Raw genomic sequence first — 21,374 nt, forward strand, 5'->3', positions numbered from 1 at the left:
ATAGTAAAAATACCTATACGATTCTAGTTATTATATTAATCTCTAACAGAATACTATAATATAGATAGATAGCTAGGCTAATAATATATATCTAAATAGCCCTTTATTATATTAATAATAATATCTAGTATAGATAGCTAGCCTTATTATATAATAGCTTATAGCTTAGTAAGTCTAGCGTGCGCTATTATAGTATTATTAATATTATAGTATTTACTTAGTCTATATAATTATTTAAACAGAAAAACACGTAGCATTCATAGTGTAGGTAGTCAAAGTAACCAGTATATATACATTATACAGTTACTACTATTACTAGCCTTATAAAGTGACTAACTGGCCATAGTAGCGACACTATATATACATTCTGTCTGCTTAGCCACTCTGTTAACAGTATGTTAACGGTTTTGCCTCTGGCCACCCTCTGACCTATAACCCCCCCTGCCCGGGTAGGTAGACGCGGGCTGTTTTGTCTGGTCTGGGTACTTCGTAGTTGTACATAACGACTCCGGGTTCGGGCTCTTAGGAACTCCGAGAAACCGCACACAAGGACCACTTTACAGGCACCGCCCGCCGTCCGGTACCATACGCCTAATAAATAATAGGCTAAACACGTGGGTTTACTCCGTCCACGGTACAAGACGGGCATTTCCGAAACCGGACCGAGACATAGACGCGCTGTTTTGCACCTTTTTCAAACGACAATGGTCTTGACATACAACGTAAGCTGTGCTCGATGCAAGAGCTGAATTTAGGTGATTGCGGAGCATTGCAAAGTACTCCGTAATTACGCGCTCTCTCTGAAACCCGTCGGCAACTTCAGGGGTGTCCGTTAGCTCGTTGGCTGCCACGCGTAACTCAACCCCGCCTCAATAAGACGTAAGCATAAAGCGCCACTGTCCAGACTTTGGCAACCGCCAGTTGTCGTCAGATTAGAACCGCTCCTTTTCCGCGCTAGACCCCAATACCAAGGTGCCAAGCGGTCGAGAATGACAGAATGACTAGGTATTGGATCCTGTGACTCAACAATCCATCCTTTTATGAACAACGTCCACGCGTAGCAGGAATTCACCTAAAACCATGCTTAAGCTTATTTCAGCTGCTAGCCAAGAGACGTGGAGTATCTATCCGTCATGCCAACAATTGCACGGCCATGTTCCGTTCCCAGAGGACTACGAAGTACGCTGGACTAAGGATATGACCGTCTAGTGTAGACACCTTTGGCGCCCACGGTTCCGCCGACCTGGAACCATGGACGGGATTAACCGACTCATTAATAATGGAAAATTAGGTCTAGCCACGCACGTGGTCCAATATATCCGGCGTCTAGCTTCTATTTTCTTCTCCCCTTCTGTCGCCAAAAAAATTCTCTCCCCACAGCGCGTCGTCAGCTCGTCGTCCCTTTTTTCCTTTCTATTCGATCCCTACGGACCGATGAAGACTCCCTCTGCACGCCCCCTGGCGTTGGTCACATCGCTCCTGTTGCGGCGGCGCTAGGCAGAAGGAGCAAAGGGGCCATGAGTTGGGCCCACGAGATTGATTCTGTGTGTGTGGTTGCATTCTTCTCCGCAGCCGTCTTCCCATCTTAGCGACGGAGATTGGCTCTCTTAAGCCTGGCGTCTCAGGGTAGAGTTCGTGCAACGACCGGCGGCCTCTGTACTAAGGGGAGCGGCCGTCCAGGAAAAGGAAGGATGGATGTGCAGCATTGCCCAAGTCGACATCGTCTGCCTTGGCACCGTGCTTTGGCCACTTTCCTTTTCCCGTTTCCCTTCTCTCTCGACTCTTTTGGACTCAACAAATAAGCTCAGTCTGCAGTCACCAGCGGAGTATAGTACATAAGTCAATTTTCCGTGCCTAATATGCTGTGATGTTCAACTCCGCCTTGTGGAGTGGCATCTAGGAAGTAGTGTCCTTCAGAAGTATCTCAAGCTCCGCGTCGACATCAATTATAGTTAGGGCCGACCCTACTCGTACTTCGTGCCAGAAGTGACGGCGGTGGATGTAACGGTTACGCGAGTCAGATACTCGTCATCTTGTGCGGGAACACATACAAACGTTGCTCAATCGTTCGACTTCGAGTAGGCTGGGTCAATAGCGGGTGTCCTTGCCAGTCAGCGTCTTGCCACTCTTGATTGGCATCTCACTTCTGGGCTAAGAATTCCCGCATTCCGATGTTGCGGTTGTCCTAACCGGGAGGGATAGGACAAAATGCAGGTACGGGGTATAGGCAGCCGTCCCCGTCCACCTTTGGAGGCCAATTAAATATCCCAATATACAACGTATACGGGTTGTCTTAGCCACCAAACGCATATCCCGACTAATTCATCATGAGCAAAACAAACCTTTTCTTTACCTGTGCACTATTTGCACTCTCACGCACCGGAATATCTGGTATATTCTCATCTTATCAGGTGGTACCTATTATACCTAATGTATACCGTACATGATGTCAGTTACCTACCGGTACTCGGAGTATGTTCTCAGTATTCGTACGTTGTACACACGCATGTACACTACACGGACAAGTGACGCGCACTTTATTCAGCTTCGCATCCACACCTGCCTCTGGCAGAATCCGCACCGGCCGGGAGGGAGACCATCCCTTGGGAACCTGTACCGACACTCCACACCCACGCATCCGTCTACGGCCACGCCCCTCTTCTTTAGTTCTTTCCTCTTCGGCCCCAGGCAGTTCAGTCAATTCCTACGACCCCACACCAATCCTTTCCCGCCCCATGTCCATCTCCATGTCCCCAACCAGCTGATCGCCAACCCCTTTGTGGTGTGCCAAGAATACCAAGGCCACGCTAGGAACGGTGGCTGACAACGTTAAAATTCATGCTTAAACCTGCTTTTGGTGGCGGCTCGGAGATACATTAGGTCCCTGCCAAATAAGAGAGGCGTCCTTTCCCCCTCTCCTCTCTCTCCCTTTTATTCCTTCCGTTATTTGTCTTTATGGAGATTCCTTGGATAGGATAATACCTAGTAGGTCACATCATCATGTGCTGGATTATTCTGAATACTTCGAAACAGGATGGCTAGAGTATTCTCAACATTTCGAAACAAGATCGACAAGATCGGAAGACTCGGACCATAAATGCACCGTTTGCCCGACGGGGCGGAGGTAACGTCCTTATTTCCACCTCCTTTCGTCCAAGAGGTACATAAACTGGGTCTCCTCTGAAAACCTTTCTCGTCTCTCGGCACCCCTTTCCGGTCGAGTGCCCAATCAGCAGACAATTTCGCTGTTGGGTGCCAAGCCCTGTTCTATTCTTGGCGCCGTGCCTCGTGGTCTGTCTGTCACGCCAAGAGGGCGCTAACGAATCATCCCCTCAATGGACAATGTTATGTGACAGATTTCCTCTCATCCATACAAGCCAATGTACCAAGTACAAGATGAGAATTTGAGTCGTCCACGACGCTCTGCAACGTTTACGGTTTGATGTGAGACAGACTTTGGTGAACGACCTGCTGATCAAGTACGTTGTACGCCAACAACCAGAAAACCAATATTATCCTAGATATTGAGCGTCAACGCAGCCGCAGCTTCGGGACCGAGAAAAATAAATACAACGTACGGGGACCGAGCTCTTTGTGAATTCCAGCCAATGACTGCAACGAGGATTTTCCAAGCTTCCCAGCCCACGACCCTTCATTCCTCTTGATGCCTGGTCCTGAGCTCCCCAGTTTACCTCCCCCAAACGGTTGCACGAAGAACGGAGCGGAACCTTGCGTGGATGGCATGTTTGTTGTTCTGACTCGGGCGGTGGATGGCACGGACTCTGTAGTCGTATCTCCAAACTTGCCCATTAGAAAGATGAGTCTGCTGCCAATATTCTCAACAACGTCCTCGTGCCACGAGCCAAGGTCCCTCCCAACTTCTCGTAACAGGGTCAACCGCTGATAGGGAACCAATCCAATATATAGAGTGAGGGGTGCTGCTTATTATATCGTGGGCTGGAAGAGAGCTGACGCCGAGGTTACATTCTAGGATAATAATGGTTTTAACTTCGTGTGCTACTTCGGCGGACAACGTACATACAATAAAATATGCTCTTTTTTGCCAGGGTTATTATAGGCATGCGTGGTCTGCCTGCGAGATTCTCGTCATAGCGGACGTCTAGCTAGTGCCAAGGTAGCATGGCGGTCTAGAATAAAATAGAGCCGGGAAACCACTATAATTATTCGTAATAAAGCAAGGACACATTGGCTATATTAACCTAGGAAGGAAGAAGGTAATCAGAAGGCTAGCTAGCTCCACGCCAAGAAAGCGTTAAACTAACCACCCTGTGGGGATGTGCGTAAATTCACGCCCGTTTCAGGCGTATTGCGTACTACCGTAGGTACGTACATAGTAGGCAGATTAGGAAAGTGGTGATAAGGTTTGAGCTAAGTTTAAAGCACTGTAACGTTCACTTCCCAAATAAATGAAGGGCAAGACATTTGTACTACCTTGATAATACGAACGTTACCAAAACTGCAGAAATACTTTGTTCCAAGGGGGTGCGCGCGTACAGATAGGGACATCTCTGAACTTGAGCAACATCTGGGCCCATAGTGCAAGTTACAAAGTACAACGTATGGCTGGTATTAGGTCATATATACCAGATAGGCACAGTACAGACGGTACGGAAATGGCTAAGACACTGTGGTCTCCGAAGACGCCTCGGCACGAATGCTTGGCTTTATGGGGCATCACTTCTTGGCCGTCTTGGGGAAGGGGCGATGATGGCCATTTTGGCTCGCCAGTTCTTCCTTATTCTCCCCTGGCTTACCAAGTCATCGCTTGTCATGGCGGCCGATCACTCGAGTCTCCCCGGGATCCGCTTCCCTTGTTCCTTCTTATGTGTTGCATAGTTCGGTCGGCATCTTTCTCCCTTCTTTTCCTTTCTTCTATTTTTCCATCCTCCATCGTCAGAACCCCGCCGCATTGTCGAATAGGTGGACTCCATCGTCACATCATCACGATCTTTCTCATCGAGTTTCTGGTCGCCCAGTTGATCAAGCAACAGCACCGACATTGACAACCATCTTCTACAGGAGTCTGGTAGAAGAGACGACCCCATATGGACGCCAACAGCCAGCTACAGATATCTGGACTAGTTCATCATTAATATCGGCATCCGAAAACAAAGGCCCCAGAGAAACACTTCATCCTCTTGTGGGTGTTCTCCACTTTGCACAGGAAGCCATCCTCAGCGCCCACAGCCATCACAGCGCGGCTCCTCGTCCCTGCCCTCTTCTCTTCCACTTTATTTTGGATTGAAATAAAACGCTCATAATCCACCGCCCGCCGCCATCATCTCCTATCGCCGGTCATCGACTCATCCACCGCCTCTGTCTACGATTCAGCCAGACGTGTCCCGAAACTCCCGTCTGTTCGACTAGACTCGAATCGGGGGGGGTGAACATTGTTTTCCCAACGCGCAGTACCCAGTGACAAACTTGCGCTACGCTATTCAGTCTCGCGGATAACCATTTGTTATCAGCTGCTGAGTAAGTCTCATTCTTTACAGTCTTCGCAATTCAACGTCTCATCCAATTCCCCCCTCCGCCCACCATCCGCAGTCAATGACAATGAGCCCCCTCCACCCCGTCCTTTGCCCTATCCCACTTCCCGAGATGCACTCATCCCGTGCTCATTCAGGTCATCCTGCGCTGAGCTGAGAAACACCCATCCACCCGTGCCGTGTCCTTCATTCGTCCCTCGAATCTACCCGCGAGGCTAAAGTCGGCTCGTCGCACCCACCCCATAGGCTTAAACCCTGTGGTCATAGCTAAAATATAGTCCTGGCCTAGTTTGGGCGTCGTCATCCTCTGATGAACTTGCATGGGCAGTGGACCTAACTCTGACTAGACCGAGGCACACTAGCCATCTCAACCAAAAGCTTAACTCCCTTCCACGCCACCACCGGGATATTAGTCTGGCTATTCCCACTGGTGTCGTCCATAGGAACGGAAGCCGATCGATCACATACCCTTATCACTGAGACCGTTAGCTCGCCTACCGATTCGGTCATAAAAGAGAACCCGAGGCAGACTTCTCATCTTCATTCATTTTCCAGCACCCGACCTTTGAAGACTCGGGAGTGAATATTCTACGCGGATATACGCTTCTCGTCCTCGTATATTGTCGGTCATCTCGAGGTATGTAAGCCTACAATACACTGCACGGCCTGCATTTTGTCTCCCTGTTTTTCTTTCACCCATGTACCGGCCCTACCTGTCTGCCTCATCACGCTGTCCTTCGCTTCCACCAGTCCCCCTTTGTCGCCCATTGAGATATAATGCCAGGGATTTTGGTCGTCCTTTCTCCTTGCTGAAAGTCCATGGCGTGACAAAGGGTTGACTTGATCGCGTAACGGCTTTCTGCTTCTTGTTTGATCTCTTTGTCTCGCCTAGCCTCCATTGGCCCCGAGTTGTATTCTGTATTATGTTGTGTCATTTACTTTTTTTCCCTTCATGACTGCAGCGCTCAAAGACCCAAAACCAGCAAGCTGACTCCGGCCTGTCCTGACCAGCTTCAAAGTCCGTCTCTACCGCTTCATGATTTCAACGGCAAATTTACGTGCGAGGGAGACTCGGCAAGGTTAAGAAGAACCACGATTCCAACGCTCATATCTTCTTTTCGCCTCACCCTATTATTATTATCATTATTATTATTATTATTACTTTGCCCTTTTTTTTATTCCGACCAACCCTGCAAAATGTCCAGCATGGAAACATATTACGGCTACGTGCGGACGCCCGCCGACGCCATCAAGCTTTTTGAAGCTTGTCGACTCGGCCTATTGCCCCGTGTCCAACGAAGATTATCCGAAAAGGAACGACAGTCGATCCGGTCTGGCTCTGTTTTCGTGTGGGACGAACGGGAAGCTGGTATGAGGAGATGGACAGACGGCAAGTCGTGGAGCGCCAGTCGAGTGTCGGGAAGTTTTCTCACATACCGCGAAATGGAGGGCAAGCGAGGCGGTGGTTTCGGCAGCAGTCGCAGGGGCACGACCAAAACCCCCGAGTCCAACCGCGGGAGCGATGAAGACCAGGATAATGGCGGGCCCGAGGGCTACAAGTACAAGGCAGACGGCCTGATGAAGCAGTCGTTCAGCATCACCACCTCGGCCACCCAGCATCTTCATCTGATATCATATTACGCAAGGCCTCACCCGGGAGCCCCCGAGCTCATGCAGCCGACGGCCGACCCCAACTTGCGTCACATTACCCCTCCCAAGGGGATGTACCCCGAGTCCAGCCTCCACGACAGCAACCCGACACCAGCGCTTACGCGGGCGCCCATGATACCGCATCCGCCATACATGGTCCAGCAGCATCCTCACCAGGGTCTTCCGCCTCAGCACTACCCTCCACAATATGCCCAACCTCCACCTGGCTACCAATGGCCCCCCTCGCCCGTCGCGACTCCGCCGTACGGCCATCACTACGCGCCTGTGCCATATCCGCAACATGGCCAGCATACGCTCCCCCCTCCAAACGCGCACCCAAGCCATCATCCGCCTACCCATCCCGGCCCGCCGCCTCCTTACGGGTCACATCCTATCCCCTACGACCGGCCGACCCTTCCTCCGCCCGGAGCTCATCCCAAGGCTCTGGCTCCTGCGCCGTATGCGGCGCAACACCCGCCCAATCAGTCCCCCCATATGTCCCAGGCTCAGCCCGAGGCGTCTCCTCGCGTACAACACCTCCAGGCGCAAGCCGCGCAAGCCGTCATGATGGACACGTCCAAGGGGAATCAGCTTCCCCACCAACCCCAGGGACCCCTTCCGCCCATTAAGCAGGAGGGCAGCCCCTCGTCACCTCGGAACTCACATGCGGAAAATGCCGGAGCCGGCGACAAGACGAGAATCTCGGCTTTACTTCAGCCCTTGTCTGGGGAATTCAACCGAGAGTCAGGGCCGGGCAGCTCTACTATCCCTCCGATAGTATCTGAACCAACAGCGGGCAACATGTCGCCTCGAACGGGTGCCTCGTTGAACGGGGTTCTAGGCCCGGCCGAACGCCCGGGTGGCTCGAGTCATGATGCCAGGGCCATACAGTTACTGGACCGCAAATTCTGCGCATGACGGGGCTACCGGGACAGTATTTGGTCGATGTGCCATGACAGGGACGTCATGGAATTCAACATTTTCTTGATTGCTTCTTCCTTGATTATCATTATGCATTGGCAAGGCGTTTCTTTCGGTGGGCATTGTACGAGGTCTCCACTCTGCTTCAAGGCAACTACAATCATGTGTATTCGTTACGGATACGCATACATCCATGGGAATAGGCGTTGTTGCGCCATGGGGGTTCGTATACATGATGTTTTCAGACAGTGCTATGTAGGAAAAAGCCTTGGGCAACGGAGATGATTGATGATCTGTGTGGTCGGCAAACGCGAACCGGGATTTCGGCGTGCCTGTCACTGGTCTCGCCATGGCCCATTATGACAGTGGGTGCAACGTGGGCAGTGATCGACCTCGTGGCACTTCGTACATCACCCTGGCGGTGTGCCCGCCTGGTGGATTCTTGGCTGAAAGGTGGGAGATGAGGTATTTTCACACTGAAGGCAGAGCGAGCGTGTCCCTGGGTACCGAGTAAGTATCCCCCGATAGGCTTAGACTTGTATGTTACTGTTACTGTGCCGGCTTATCCTCCAATGGGTGGGTACGTGTCTATGAGATGGGCCCAACCGACGAATGCTTCTTCTGTCTGGAATCGATTTACCTTGTCGGATCCCCATGACATAAATATCTCCATGAGGATCAAGGGTGGCATATCACTAAAAGTCTAGACACGGGAGAGTCCGATCGTCCCGATGGCAAGAAGGTCATGATTGGCTTGACGGTGCGAAGTCTCTCCCGTCCATAGGTAGCCGTCCTTTTAATGTACAAGTATGTATCTTCCAAGTCAGTCATGGGCGACAACACCTACCAAAATGCCTTCTCGTACCCCTCGGAATGCGAGCTTTCCTCGTAAAACCACTCGACTGAGTGATTTCCTTTGACGGTATTTCTTCGTGGGGTCCCGTTCTCCCTGTTCTCCGTTTTCCTTGATAAATCTCTTCTGCCGAAATAGTTGCTTAGCATTCCGCGTCGTCCCGGCAAGCTAGGAGTGGGGTGTCTGTTCAACTCTCGGATGCTACGGCTCTGAGTGAACAGAACACATTCGGGAATATCGACAAGTAGCTTCAATCGCTCTCTCGTTCCCTCAGCCTTTTGGCCCCCACCAACCCACTTCGGCGTCACTTTAAAGCCACTGAGCTAGAACCTCCGACTCTCGACGAGACAGTTGATGTGAACTTGGTGATACTGTGGTTCCCGGCCTTCCAACGCTCCGAAAGTTTGTTCTCTGGGCCCGTTGGAAACGAGTCAGACGTCCATTCTCTTAGTCTTCAGGCCAGTGGTTGTTAAATTCGATTAAGGTTTAAAGATGTTACGTAGGGTAGGGGTAGGGGTTGGTATGCAGGCTGGAGGCTGGGATGACGCGACGTCAAGAAGAGGGTGGGAAGCTGACGGGGTGGCAAGGTCATCGTGGACTCGACATCACCAGAAAGTCTCGCTGGCCATGGATGGGGGGGTCGTGGCAATTCAGCAAAGGATGCCTATCGTGTGGGCCCGTCGAGCCTAAGATAAGCTTAGAAAGAACTAAATGACGGTTGCTATTCAAAACTTGTTGGAAGAGACTTCGGTATAAGAAGGGCTTGACTGGAACGACCGTAAGTCCTACTACTACGACCGTAACTTATGGGTCCTGGTGGGTCTACATATTAACATATTGTATCGCATGTACAGAGTTGGGTCGGTACTTTCTACTTCGTACAGCTACCTCCTGTCTCGTCTACTAGCCATATACAGGTACAACAAGTATTCAATTCATATCGTCCTTATAAAGGTAGGTAGGTAGCCTCCTTATCAATACATCCATTTCACCCCTAAACTCAGCTATAATAAGACCCAAATTATGATATAACGGGAATCGTCTGCCTAAGGGGGAGTTGTCTGCCTGCGTGGTTTCCTGTGTTGCCTAGGTACCTAGGTACCTCGGAAAAAATTTTGATAATTGATAAGATATGGGAAACAATGGTGATTTTATGTACTTGTACATACAAATTGGGTGTGATACATAGAGAGGTCGGGCGTCACGTCATTGGCCCACTAGTTACGGTCGTAGTAGTAGGACTTACGGTCGTTCCAAACAAGCCCTATAAGAAACCGACTAGTCAGTGAAATATGGTGTAGGCACGATGTAATTAGCGGCCAAGACGAAGGAACGATTGTGAAGCTAAATGTCCGAGTGGCCCTCCCGAAAATCGGAAATAACCTTGTTTGGTCTGCCACCGGCCTGGTCGAGGCTGTCCTCTCGATGGGTGCTCTGCACGTCTGCTCAATGACCATTTCGGCCTAGAATCCTTCTCTTTGCCCTACATTGCCGCTGTTGTGTAGTTCGTATAACCTCCGCGCCACAATATCAGCCACTGGGCCAGCTTACCCTCCACACTCCCGGCTGCGGACCCACTGGGGCTCAGTTGCTTGTTAGTGGCTGGATCAGCCACAGACTACACACCTACCGGTAAACCGCCGCGTCGACCTCCTGCGTGGAGGGTGGGGTGACATAAAACGGAATGTCCAATCTTTCGCATGTCACGATACCCGCCTCAGGTACGCAGCATCTCTTGGACAGACGCTCCATACATATCATTTGACAACCATACGAATACAGACAAGACCCCCATGGCGGTGTAGCATTCTGCGTCTCCGTCTTGCTTGGATGCGCTTCCCCACTAGGGACACGTGGAGTGCGTAAATTCACCGACCGTCTCCGCCCAACACATATACCTTACTCCAGCATGTCCATCGGTGCAATACACGAAGGCATCTGTATACCTACATGCCTCTAACGACAGTACCGTCGAGATGAGACCTCGACAGGCGGACGATATAGACGACGAAGACAGCAAACTCAGCCCACGCTTTACACCCACCTGGGTAGGTAAATGTAGCAAGCCAGCCAGGAAACTAGTGTCACGGGAAGATGTGAGAATCAGGTAAAAGACCAACGAGCCACTCCGTCTCACCTGGCTCCCACTTCCTCCGGCACTGTCCCACCCTCCTGGGTATGGACGAAGAATGCCGCCATCCGCCATTCCCGCCACATTCCCATTTACGGCGCGGACCTGGGAGCTCGTATTGCATCAGTTCTGTTTCTTGCCTCATTTACCATCATGGTATGAGACCTCGGAAGGGCTAGACAAGCAAAGGACAGGCGGTTGGTCGATGAATGAACTCGGGAACAACGCCCTCTGCCTTTAGAAACTAGTGGAATTGGCTTTGAGAGATTGAAGGGGTAGGATGGAAGTGTTTCGGAAGACCAGGTAATCGGCGTTTTTGCCATGCGATTTCACCTCTTGTGGCTGACCGTGAGGTGACACTAAAAGCTTCGGATCGTCAAGCTCGACGGGACAGGAATGTTTGAAGAGGTCCATCCAAATGAGCGTGGTTCGTCGCCGAGTGAATGTCCATGGGGTTCTCGGAGGTCCCACCCGTTGTAGATGCATTTCTTCAGCGTCAGACCGAGCCAAGCTGGGTAGGCATGACTGATATCATGTATCATATGAGGCGCCCTTGAAGCCTTGATGAGGAGCCAGGGTTCACCGATAAGGGCCAGCCCAAAGACTTCCTGGCGCATTGGCCCTCGATGCCGTTAAGCGATCCATCTGCCCTGGGCCTGGTGGTGATGCCATCAATGCTATTGCGGGAGAGGGGGGAGGAGGGGCGATAGAATTCTCGGTTAGGTTTCCGGGTTGACGGTGTGTTTGAGTAAGACGCGTGGACTGAAGGAAAATGAAGCGCGGTTTTGCGCGTAATGTTGTCGCTGGTTTCGAGTGGACATTCTGACCGTGTTCAGACCTGTGCTCTGGTGCGCCTGGCCATGCAATTGCTAGCGAACACACATAGTAGACGAGGACAAGAGGGGCGACGTGAGTCAGGGCGCAATCCACCACGGTTATGATTCTGTTGGGTCGTGATATTGGGTCGCGATGTTAGGTGTTAGGTAGCGACGCGTGACGTCGCGGACGGAACAGGAAGGATTCAGACAAGAGCGTGCGACGCTCGCCACACCATAATGTAAAGTGGAAAATCAAAATTAAAAATGAGTGAAAGTATTCCAATATGAGTATAGATTCGCTAATAAGACATACCAACACAAACCGAAAACAAATTGTACTGAAAGATGACGCGTCATCATGGTTGAACACTAGAAGAACCATGGACTATACATATTGTCACTTGGACTCCTAGGAAACTTGTCTCGAAGAATCACGAAGTGAATGTCAATGATTTCTTGGGGGTAACAAGACAAAAGCATAGAAAGGAAACAAGGCACAATGGTGGAACAAGATCGGCGGAGCATCCAAAGAGCAGGCGAAAAAGAGTAGAGGAGGGGGTTGGAATGAAGATAATCGGGAGGAAAAAGGGCGACGGGAACGGGGAGAGAGAGGATGGACGAGAAGGCACGGGATCAGATGGTGGATAATCTCGAGTTGGAGGCGTTGGAGAAACTAACCAATCAAAAAATTGCTCTTCCACGGTTTTGCACTTTTACGACAACAGGTGCACGAAAATATCGATGACTTTGTTTAAGGGGAGGTACCTAGGTACTTTTGGTTTTCTTGCCGGTGCTTGGTGTGGCGTTGTCGGGAAGCAATCCAGGGGGTGTGTTGGCGTCAATGCTGCTGTTAGGGCAAATCCGGGGCATACTTCGTAGATACGGTACCTATGCCAGCCAGCGATAAACCCCCGTGAGCTGTCTGATGGCAAGTACTTCGTACGTTATACTCCGTACATTCGATTTCGGTACGGCAACTGGCCTTGGCTCGTGGAAGCTCCTCTCTGTGCGCCCCGCCCTCCACCAGAGCTCCCGCCCAAAAATGGACTAGCGGCCGCAGCAATACACCTTAGCGCAGCGTCTGGAAACCTACTGATTATTACTGATTGCGCATGAGAGCCTCGAACCCCCGCCTTATGTTAAAAACATGCCCCCTGACCCCATTACGCGCGTGTTCCTCCCACCCTCCCCCTTCTTGCTCCCTCTCCCTTTCTATTCATCATCGTCGCCACGCACCTCATCTGGAAGAAACAGGATTTATCGTCCTAAAAAAGCTCCCTATCATTTAATCGTACCGTCGATTCTTGTCTCAGCCGTCGCGAAAACCTACGCACCAAACACGCGCTCGAAAGCATCAAGCATACTCATCTCATCATGCCTCCCAAGAAGAACGAAGAGGGCGCTGCTGCTCCCGCGGCCAAGAAGAGCTCCCATGCCAGCTACCAGGTCCGATTTAACCCCGGCGATACGTCCAAGTGAATCACCGCTAACTCTTCCACAGAATATGATCACGGATGCCATCATTCACGTACGTTTGCGCATTCCCTACCTTCCGGCGCATTAAGTGGTGGTGGTTGTGGGTGGTCCGCACCGCCTGGGTTCACTGCCCGGGCGGGCGCCTTCGCCATTCCATCCACGCTCGCGCCTTTCCCCCTCGGCCCTACTGTCCTTGTCCCCTCCATTCGCTCCTTCCCAATCCCAGCCAAAGTCCTCTTTTGGCGCATGCGGCTAGTGCACGTGACTGACATGGCTTTTTTCGCGTCCTATAGCTTAAGGACCGCAATGGCTCGTCGCGTCAATCCCTCAAGAAATATGTCAGGGCGCAGAATGACATCAAGGTCACCGACCGCATGTTCGACTCGCTCTTCAACAAGGCCTTGAAGTCTGGCGTCGAGAAGGGCGTCTTTGAACAGCCCAAGGGTATGCGATCTATTCTCTTGCAGCCCGCGCTCCGGGCGCATCTTGTTTTCCCCTTCCCCTTTGCTCACGTCTTCCTCTAGGCCCCTCCGGTGGTACCAAGCTGGCCAAGAAGACGGCCAAGCCAGCCGCTGCAAAGCAGGCTACCGGCGAGAAGAAGACCGCAGCCAAGAAGGCGACTGGCGAGAAGAAGACGGCCACCAAGAAGGCCACCAAGAAGGCCACCACAACAGCAAAGAAGGCCACGGAGGACAAGGGGGAGACGGAGGCCAAGCCGAAGAAGGCCGCGGCCACCGCCAAGGACAAGAAGACCACAACCAAGAAGGTTCGTTCTCTCGCTTCTCCTTTTCACTCGGACCTACTTTATCTTTGTCTTGTCTACTAACTCGCGAGGAAACAGGCGGCCTCTACTGACAAGCCCGCTGCCGTGGTCAAGACTAAGAGCGGTCGCGTCGCGAAGCCCACCACGGCCAAGGCAAACACCAAGAAGGCAGCACCGCCCAAGAAGGCTTCCACGAGGAAGGCTGTCGCTGCCGCCTCGTAAGCAAGGGGATTGTCTACATCACGTCGGGCTACGTTGCGGACGAATGAAATTCATCCGCCACTCGACGTCGCCTCCTTTTGCGTTGTTACGTTTGGGCGTTTCGGTATCAAGTCAGGGAAAGGGCAGGTTTCTTTTTCGGCGGGCGGTCTTCACCACGGGATAGCGCGAACGCGGGACTTTTTTTTTTGTTTGTTTCTTCGGCTTCACTCTGTTTGTCATGATGAGTTTACCGGCCTCTGGGGAGGCCGAGTTGGATTCTGGTCGGCCTTATGTTGGGTTTCCAGCTGTCTCTTGCAACAACAAGGATGAGACGCGAGGTTTCTGGGTTCTGGCACGACTGTAATTATACCACGATGCGCTTGGTTCTGTTCCTTTCATTTCGTTGGGGAAAGGTCCTGGGATTACAACACACGATTTGCGACGGTTTTATGAGCTATGATGTGTCAGTTCTCGCCGATAATGTGTGTTGTAGCTGTGGAGTCGTCGACGCGCCTCCGGAGTCCCGCGCACAGTTTGTTTTCTTTACTTTATTACCAAAATTGGTAATTTTCGTAAAAGCAAGCAAGGTTGCGCGTCGGGTCGGATACCTTGCCTCCGAAGAGTCTGATACTGAGAGAGGACGGACACTGCAGCAAACCGTCCAAGTTATGCTTGTCTTTAGGGCATCGCGGAGGTTTAGCTAAGCGAGCGCTCAAAGGTCCATGTCCTAGATCAGGAATCTATCCTACCTCGAGAGATCAACTGGATTCGCGTTGGTTGGCGTGGTGTCTGATTGATGGGGATTGGCTTGGTAGTGCCGGAGCGTCGTATTGATCCCAAACCCCCAGTTCCTTAGGTATTCAGCTAAGCCCACAAAGAGAAGATATTGGGCTATAAAGTACTCGATTGTACAGATATCTACCAAGATATCCAGGGCAATTCTGTAGCCTGAAGTAATTCCTGGCCTCCTTATGCGATTGACATCATCCTGTTGACACAAACTGGGCGAGTGGAAACGCGAAGATAGAAACCGCCGATGGCTATCACCATGTCCACTGGACTGAGAATGCTTAGTAATTATTTACGGTAGTCTTCCACTGTTCGTTGACAGGCACGACCCACACATAGGTAGCTTCGGTGGTGCAGGTACGTACGTATATCGGTGACGTCCGCTTCATTCGCAATCCCGTGACTCGACCCCTCATCCCCTCCCTGAAAAGAAAGACCCACCAGGGCGTCCCACCCCAGGCTCCAACACAAACTGCCCTGACCACCACCGCTGGTCTCTGCCCCTACCTACCTAGATATATGACCAGATGATCGACTTGGCTCAAGCGCTCGAATTTTCCTATACGGTGTACGAATACCCAACAAAGTCAAACAAGCCGAGGGTGTTCCGACATAGCAACCCGACGCACCGTGCCACATCATCGACTGGGCAGCTAGCGCCGTGCGGTCCTCTCGTCTCGGTCTCGGTCTGGGTCTCGCCCCCGACAGTGTGGTGCTACACGTCCAACAACAGGTGCACAGCCGATTAGCAGCCTGTATTCCGTGTTACCTCTTCATAATCCGTCTTTGCTTCGACGTCTTGCGAACTGAACCCTCAAACCGATACGCTGCCGATCGTCTCCGCCTCATTCCGGCCGATTCCCAATTCCCTCCTCCCCAGTCCCTGTCGACCACTACTGTCTTCTATCCCTTGTACTCGTTACACAAGAGACTCAATCTGGACGTCAACACGATTGTGAAATCGCATCGCTACAACCTTTGTGCATCCTTACTAGCCCATCCCGCCGCTCCTCCCGGGTCTGCCGACCGGACAATGGCAGTTGTCGCGTAACCCCTGCGACCGCAAACACGCCTAAAGGTACCTTGGCTTGAGTCTCCACGATCAACCTGCGAATCGGTATAGAGAAGAAGCCTTTCGCTTTTTTATCGCCTCTCCCGCCTGCCCAAAAGCTCCTGTTACCATGGCCGCAAACTCTACCAATCCGTTCCGCAACAAAGCATTGACCTCCGCTTTTTCGACCCGACCTCAGGCTCCCTCCTCAGCTGCTTTTCTCGAGTCCATCAGCTCTCTCCCAGGCGATGGACATGCTCCTGACCCACCGCCCGCCACCAAGTCGAAGGTCGTCAAGAGAGTCCGCGTCCAGACCCCGCCTCCCCCATCTCCCGACTCGAGCATCAACGAACTAGACTACAGCAGCGACGATACCTCCAACAATGCTACCGATCCCTTCGAAACCCGATTTCCTCTTAATCTTAGCCACAGTCTCCCCGAAGCGGCGCCCCTCGTCGCCGCCAACCGGACAGCAGGCGCCGATATCCAATTCGGAACGACATTCCAACACCTTGAACAGGACACGGTCAAGGCACCAACGAGCGGCCCAGCCTCGGGCAAGGCTACATTAGACGTCAATGCCTTCCAGCGGTTGCTGCTGACGGGGCAGGGGCGGGAATCGGACACTGTCATGACGGGCCCGTCGACAAACTCGAGGCCAATCGAGGACAACGGCGAGGGCAGCAGCGAGAGCAGCAGCGACACCAGTGCGTCGTCGCTTTCCCGCCAACCCATATTGGTTACCAATCACAGCATGGCATCGCATCGGGAAAAGACCGAAAACCACCAGAACCAGCATTCGCCTCTCGGTATCATACCGCCCGTTGCAGCCGGCCAACGGAAGGCTCCTCCGCCACCTCCTAGCTCAAGGCACGGGAAACTGATCAATGCACAGCCGAAAGACATCACTACATCACAGGGTCTCTCTTCGTCGCCCTCGTCCATTTCCCCCAGGCCAGTATCACCGTCAGATGTCGACAAACCGCTGCCGGCTGCACCTAGGCGGCATGCCTTTGACGACGACCCAGAAGACATATTCGCACAGGAAGCGGCCGGTAAGGTGCCGGACTACGAAGGCTCGACCGCGCCTGCATTCGTTGCGCCAGAGAGCGGCAAGAAACCCACGCCGGCACCCCCTCCGAGACGCGGCCACAATCGCGCCGAGAGCAGGCAAAGTGTGTTGGCGACGAGCACGCCGTTGAGTTCCGGGGAACAGAAAATCCCGCAGCCGCGGTCGGAGAACCTACGCAACCCCCCGGCGCCTCCACCCTCTCGACGTCCGGGCCCACTGCCACGATTATCATCTCGGTTTTCGCCCCACCTGGCACCTATGTCAGGGCAGTCTCCCACCTGGGACAGCGAAGGGTCGACCGTTGCTACTCCAGCCGGGTCGTCCACGGTTTCTCTCGACATATCGGCAGACGACCAGACCCAGGCTCCGCATCAGCAGAAACTGTCCCCGCCACCTCCGCCTCCCGCGCGGAATTCGTCCGTCCGCCGTTCCACCAAGAATTTGGACGGCGCAAGTCGACGCCTGAGCAGCTACAAAGGCAAGGAGAACACGGCGCCGCCTCCTCCACCCCCACCCCGCGCGAGAGGGAGTAGCAAGGGGAGCATGGACGCGCGAAGCATCGACAGCGCAGCGGGCTATACCTCGCCCTCTGCGTATGGGACCGGGACCGACAAGGCATGGTCTGTATCGAATGAACCGACAAAAGTACTGGCGGCCGAACCGGACCGCGGCGCGGATATCCTCGCGGATTTGAACGCGTTACAGCGAGAAGTGGATGCGTTGAGAGGCCAGATACAGAACACCTAGAAGGTGGGCGTCATGGCGAAATATCGAACGACGGGGGGGTCCTTTTCTAGGTAGAGGCGCTGGGGACTAATTCATACAAGTGGAGAGGAGGCGTTTGCATTTCTTCCATGATCCCGCAGATTTACATTCTTAAGCAAGATATCGATTGGCCTTGGGCGGCCCTGTGGCCTTTGGCGTTGTCATTCATGGCCAACACTCCACTGGGAGTTTAACACGAATAGTTCACTTACGAGGTTGTGTTCAATATAAGGTTAGAAGCCGATCCCGGCTTCATCTTTATCCATCTCAACCTGTTGCGAGTTTCATTCCCATCGCGATGCGAAGGGCTGCTGAATGATTGGGTAGGGTGGAATTCTTCCAGAGCTCGCCCCCGTCTGCGCAGGTAGCTCCGACAACAGGGTAAGGTCGCCGGTAGAGGGTTGTCCATCTACGCTGTCTTCTCCAAAATCTCCGTTGCGGTGCCCTTGATGGCTCTCTTCTCAGTCTCGCTCAACACGACGCCGAACCACTTCTCCAAAGCTTCTATCCGTTGCGCTTCGCTGCCCAACGTCTCCTCCAGCTCTACCTTCTCTCCCAGCCGCTTCCTCAGCTGATTGCCAAACAGCGTGACCACTCCGATTGCCTCGTTCCTCTCCTCATCCAGCACGGTTCGCATGGCCAGGACGTTCTTCACGAAGAGGCTAGTCCGCGCCGTCATGGTGAAGAAATTCATGAGTTCGTAATCGGCTGGGAAGAGCTCGACCTCCACGAAACAATACTGAGGCTCGAATTCTCCCCCCCGGCCGGTTTCGGAGGTGGAATATAGCCATACCTTCTGAGACGGGTCGCTATGAACCGGAAGGGACGTGTAGAGGAGGCGCCCCATCGTTGGGGCGATCTGGTCGAATTCATAGCCTGAGATAAGGGGGACGGGCCGCATGGGCCCACCGCGGCCGAAGCCTACATCGACGAGGTAGCGCTGATCGTCTATCGTGACGATGTTGGCCATGTGTGCCCTAGAATTAGGTGAGAAGGGGGGATCGTTCCATGTTTTTTCCGGGTACTCCAGCTATTTTTGGGGCGAAAGAGTGCTTTCGTGCGGAGGATGGGATGGAACTCACATGCCAGTCCAGCCACCCGGTTCCATCACCCTCCCTCCGACATTCAATACCTTGAAGCCCATACCTCGCAGTACGGAACCCAAGAAGCTATTGAGTTCCATGCAGTAGCCTCCCTTCCGTTGCTGGACGATCTTCTCGAAGAGGTCATCTGGGTCGAGCGACAGGACGCGATGAGGGGAGTAGTGCAGGGTCAAGGACTCGAAGGGGACGTGGGCGAGTTGGCGGGCTTGGACGGCTGTCAGGAGAGCAAGACGGCCGTCGGAGGGGGGTGGATGGGCGGAGCGCGGGAAATTGATGCGCTCAAAGTAGGCGTCCAGCTGGGCCGGAGAGTAGGAGGACATGGCGGGGGTGGGACGAGTTGTAGAATGGGATAGGAGAGTTGTGCCGGTGTATGGATGCAAGCGTGTATACGGTAAGGAGGCGTATATGACACCTCGCCGAGGCAGATGTTGTTGTGAGTATGCGCTGGTATGAGGGGGGTCTAGATCATCAATCAATGGGCTGAAGTTGAAAGAGGAAAAAAAAAGAAAAACGAAAAAGACAATGAAATGAGCGTCGAGGTTGCCTTGGCGGGATAACTAAGAGAAGGCTGGATTGTTCCCGTGGGTGATAAGGTGGTGATGCCCACACAACATGATGTCAATTGGGATCAGGGGCGAGAGGCATTTTTATGTGGAGAAGAAGTGAAGATCGTGTCGGTGCTGGGTCGATCTTGGCCGGCCGATCGGGTCGGCGTTCGGCTTTGATGGGGTGGAGCCAGGGCCGCCGGATTAGTAATGCCCAGGCAAGCACGGACCGTATCTACAGTATGCCCATGCTTACGTACGAATACTTCGTAGGTAGACTTGTCTCCCTAGACATTGATACAGTAGGCAATGAGACTTGGGTAAGGGATTACGTTGTTGACTAGGTATGCGTGTTATAATATAATACATTGTAATCCTGACTGGGTCCCTTGCTTTTGGACACCAAAAACGATGGACAAGGGATAGTGAAGACTCTTTTTACCATTTTGAAAGCACGAGACGAGCTGTCTATCTCCTAAAGTACGAAGAACATACACGGAGTGACCAATCAAAGCATTGGATGGAAGCAGGAAAAAAGAAAAACAAAAAAAAAACATACAACACCGGGTATTCGCTGGTCGTCACCGACCCAACTACTAATCCGGCCCTCACTGGCTTATCTATGGGAGAGCGGACGGGATCCCGAGCTTTCCAATGGGTATGGTCGTATGTGCTAGTGGAACAGTGTAGAGGCTCTTATATAGCCTTCCAAGAAGACATACTCAAAAAAAAAAAAAAAAAAGAAAACTACGTATATTACCAGGTATTCGCTGGTTATCACCGACCACACTACTAATCCGGCCCTCACTAATCTATAGGAGAGCGGACGGGACATCTTATCTAGAGTATGTGAGCTTAGATAGGTAAGTATCGGCCATCACAGGACGAACCGTTCAAGTCTGATATGCCTCACCTCATCGTTGCAGGATGACTATTGAACCATCAACGCCCCCTTTACAGGGGCTTTCCAGACCAGCTACTGTTTCTCAGTCCTCGAAACATGATTATTGTCCTGTGAGCAAGAGCCATACATGTACATGTGCATCTCTTGGGTCCATAAACCCGTGGCCAGTCGCAACTTGGCTGACTGCTCCGCATATTCCATTGCCTTTTTTCTGTCATTCAGCGTCTGCTGCCCCTGAGGCAACCTCTTGGGCGTTATCCGCAGCGCTCAGTGGCTCACACGGAGAATTCTAATGGGATTGACACTTTGACCAGATTCAGAATAGGACTCACGTCGACGTCTCTTCCCCAGTACTCTTTCATAGGTCCTCCGGGAGTAATGCTACCCGAATGGTAGCCGCTGCAGCCTGGCTGGCCACAAGATGGAGGATGAAGAGGGTGATCATATACAGTAGCTGACTCGAATACGGAACTAGCTCAGAGCGACTTGGATCGTACAGTTCATGTTGGCACGCCGCATTCGCATTGGCCAGGTTGGATAAAAGCGGTATATGACTGCCTCACCACACCTCAGATTCGACCAGCACATTACAACTACCAAGCAAATGAACATACGGGGATTTGCTGGTCGCCGCCGACGCCCTCCTAAAGCTTGGTGTTCCGGTCACATTAGCGGGGGTCCTAGGATCAGAATTTCCATGTAGGGGTACTTGTTTCATGCCTAGAATCATGACAATCATGGGTTTTCCAGGGCAAAAAATGGATAACTTGCATAGAATCATGCTAACATGGATCAAAATCATGTCAACATGCATCGAAATCA

At 52.3% G+C, this 21,374-nt stretch overlaps 7 protein-coding genes across 7 annotated transcripts, besides 10 other annotated features; 4 read left to right on the top strand and 3 right to left on the bottom strand.

Annotated features, from left to right (window-relative positions):
* Positions 1-620: 620 nt before the first annotated feature.
* On the bottom strand, positions 621-1,808 carry ACRALDRAFT_212722 (uncharacterized protein; the record flags this gene model as incomplete). Its single annotated transcript, XM_071023934.1, has 4 exons — positions 621-732; positions 1,142-1,243; positions 1,306-1,424; positions 1,737-1,808. Coding segments are annotated over 4 exons (405 nt in total), but the record flags the coding sequence as incomplete, so codon positions are not given.
* A 698-nt stretch (positions 1,809-2,506) lies between these two features.
* Positions 2,507-3,932, top strand: ACRALDRAFT_212721 (uncharacterized protein; the record flags this gene model as incomplete). Its single annotated transcript, XM_071023933.1, has 9 exons — positions 2,507-2,784; positions 3,068-3,104; positions 3,159-3,288; positions 3,357-3,382; positions 3,410-3,444; positions 3,481-3,530; positions 3,606-3,748; positions 3,814-3,884; positions 3,908-3,932. The coding sequence occupies 9 exons, from the start codon at positions 2,507-2,509 to the stop codon at positions 3,930-3,932; spliced, it is 795 nt and encodes a 264-aa protein (XP_070872213.1).
* Positions 3,933-6,586: 2,654 nt separating this feature from the next.
* ACRALDRAFT_1065458 (uncharacterized protein) lies at positions 6,587-8,719 on the top strand. The gene has a single exon (XM_071017164.1). The coding sequence runs from the start codon at positions 6,708-6,710 to the stop codon at positions 8,076-8,078; it is 1,371 nt and encodes a 456-aa protein (XP_070872214.1). The 5' UTR covers positions 6,587-6,707; the 3' UTR covers positions 8,079-8,719.
* Positions 8,720-11,203: 2,484 nt separating this feature from the next.
* ACRALDRAFT_1065457 (uncharacterized protein) lies at positions 11,204-12,441 on the bottom strand. Its single transcript, XM_071017163.1, has one exon. The coding sequence runs from the start codon at positions 11,680-11,682 to the stop codon at positions 11,425-11,427; it is 258 nt and encodes an 85-aa protein (XP_070872215.1). The 5' UTR covers positions 11,683-12,441; the 3' UTR covers positions 11,204-11,424.
* A 626-nt stretch (positions 12,442-13,067) lies between these two features.
* On the top strand, positions 13,068-14,531 carry ACRALDRAFT_1065456 (uncharacterized protein). Its single transcript, XM_071017162.1, has 5 exons — positions 13,068-13,329; positions 13,385-13,411; positions 13,653-13,803; positions 13,884-14,125; positions 14,201-14,531. Exons 1-5 carry the CDS (start codon positions 13,258-13,260, stop codon positions 14,342-14,344), a joined length of 636 nt encoding a protein of 211 aa, XP_070872216.1. The 5' UTR covers positions 13,068-13,257; the 3' UTR covers positions 14,345-14,531.
* Positions 14,532-16,293: 1,762 nt separating this feature from the next.
* Positions 16,294-17,982, top strand: ACRALDRAFT_2043660 (uncharacterized protein; the record flags this gene model as incomplete). Its single annotated transcript, XM_071021372.1, has 1 exon — positions 16,294-17,982. One exon carries the CDS (start codon positions 16,294-16,296, stop codon positions 17,980-17,982), a length of 1,689 nt encoding a protein of 562 aa, XP_070872217.1.
* A 427-nt stretch (positions 17,983-18,409) lies between these two features.
* On the bottom strand, positions 18,410-19,546 carry ACRALDRAFT_1072261 (uncharacterized protein; the record flags this gene model as incomplete). Its single annotated transcript, XM_071017953.1, has 2 exons — positions 18,410-18,977; positions 19,083-19,546. Coding segments are annotated over 2 exons (1,032 nt in total), but the record flags the coding sequence as incomplete, so codon positions are not given.
* Positions 19,547-19,750: 204 nt separating this feature from the next.
* Positions 19,751-19,822: a sequence feature (Protein overlapping with rRNA (ACRALDRAFT_2021618, KAL2753192.1) was converted to a misc_feature.).
* A 119-nt stretch (positions 19,823-19,941) lies between these two features.
* Positions 19,942-19,988: a sequence feature (Protein overlapping with rRNA (ACRALDRAFT_2021618, KAL2753192.1) was converted to a misc_feature.).
* Positions 19,989-20,051: 63 nt separating this feature from the next.
* Positions 20,052-20,123: a sequence feature (Protein overlapping with rRNA (ACRALDRAFT_2021618, KAL2753192.1) was converted to a misc_feature.).
* An 89-nt stretch (positions 20,124-20,212) lies between these two features.
* Positions 20,213-20,222: a sequence feature (Protein overlapping with rRNA (ACRALDRAFT_2021618, KAL2753192.1) was converted to a misc_feature.).
* A 38-nt stretch (positions 20,223-20,260) lies between these two features.
* Positions 20,261-20,321: a sequence feature (Protein overlapping with rRNA (ACRALDRAFT_2021618, KAL2753192.1) was converted to a misc_feature.).
* Positions 20,322-20,370: 49 nt separating this feature from the next.
* Positions 20,371-20,418: a sequence feature (Protein overlapping with rRNA (ACRALDRAFT_2021618, KAL2753192.1) was converted to a misc_feature.).
* Positions 20,419-20,529: 111 nt separating this feature from the next.
* Positions 20,530-20,579: a sequence feature (Protein overlapping with rRNA (ACRALDRAFT_2021618, KAL2753192.1) was converted to a misc_feature.).
* Positions 20,580-20,648: 69 nt separating this feature from the next.
* Positions 20,649-20,818: a sequence feature (Protein overlapping with rRNA (ACRALDRAFT_2021618, KAL2753192.1) was converted to a misc_feature.).
* Positions 20,819-20,857: 39 nt separating this feature from the next.
* Positions 20,858-20,879: a sequence feature (Protein overlapping with rRNA (ACRALDRAFT_2021618, KAL2753192.1) was converted to a misc_feature.).
* Positions 20,880-20,937: 58 nt separating this feature from the next.
* Positions 20,938-20,997: a sequence feature (Protein overlapping with rRNA (ACRALDRAFT_2021618, KAL2753192.1) was converted to a misc_feature.).
* Positions 20,998-21,374: the final 377 nt, after the last annotated feature.

This window comes from Sodiomyces alcalophilus (genome assembly GCF_042370955.1).
Source record: "Sodiomyces alcalophilus JCM 7366 unplaced genomic scaffold ACRALscaffold_7, whole genome shotgun sequence".
Taxonomy (NCBI): domain Eukaryota; kingdom Fungi; phylum Ascomycota; class Sordariomycetes; order Glomerellales; family Plectosphaerellaceae; genus Sodiomyces; species Sodiomyces alcalophilus.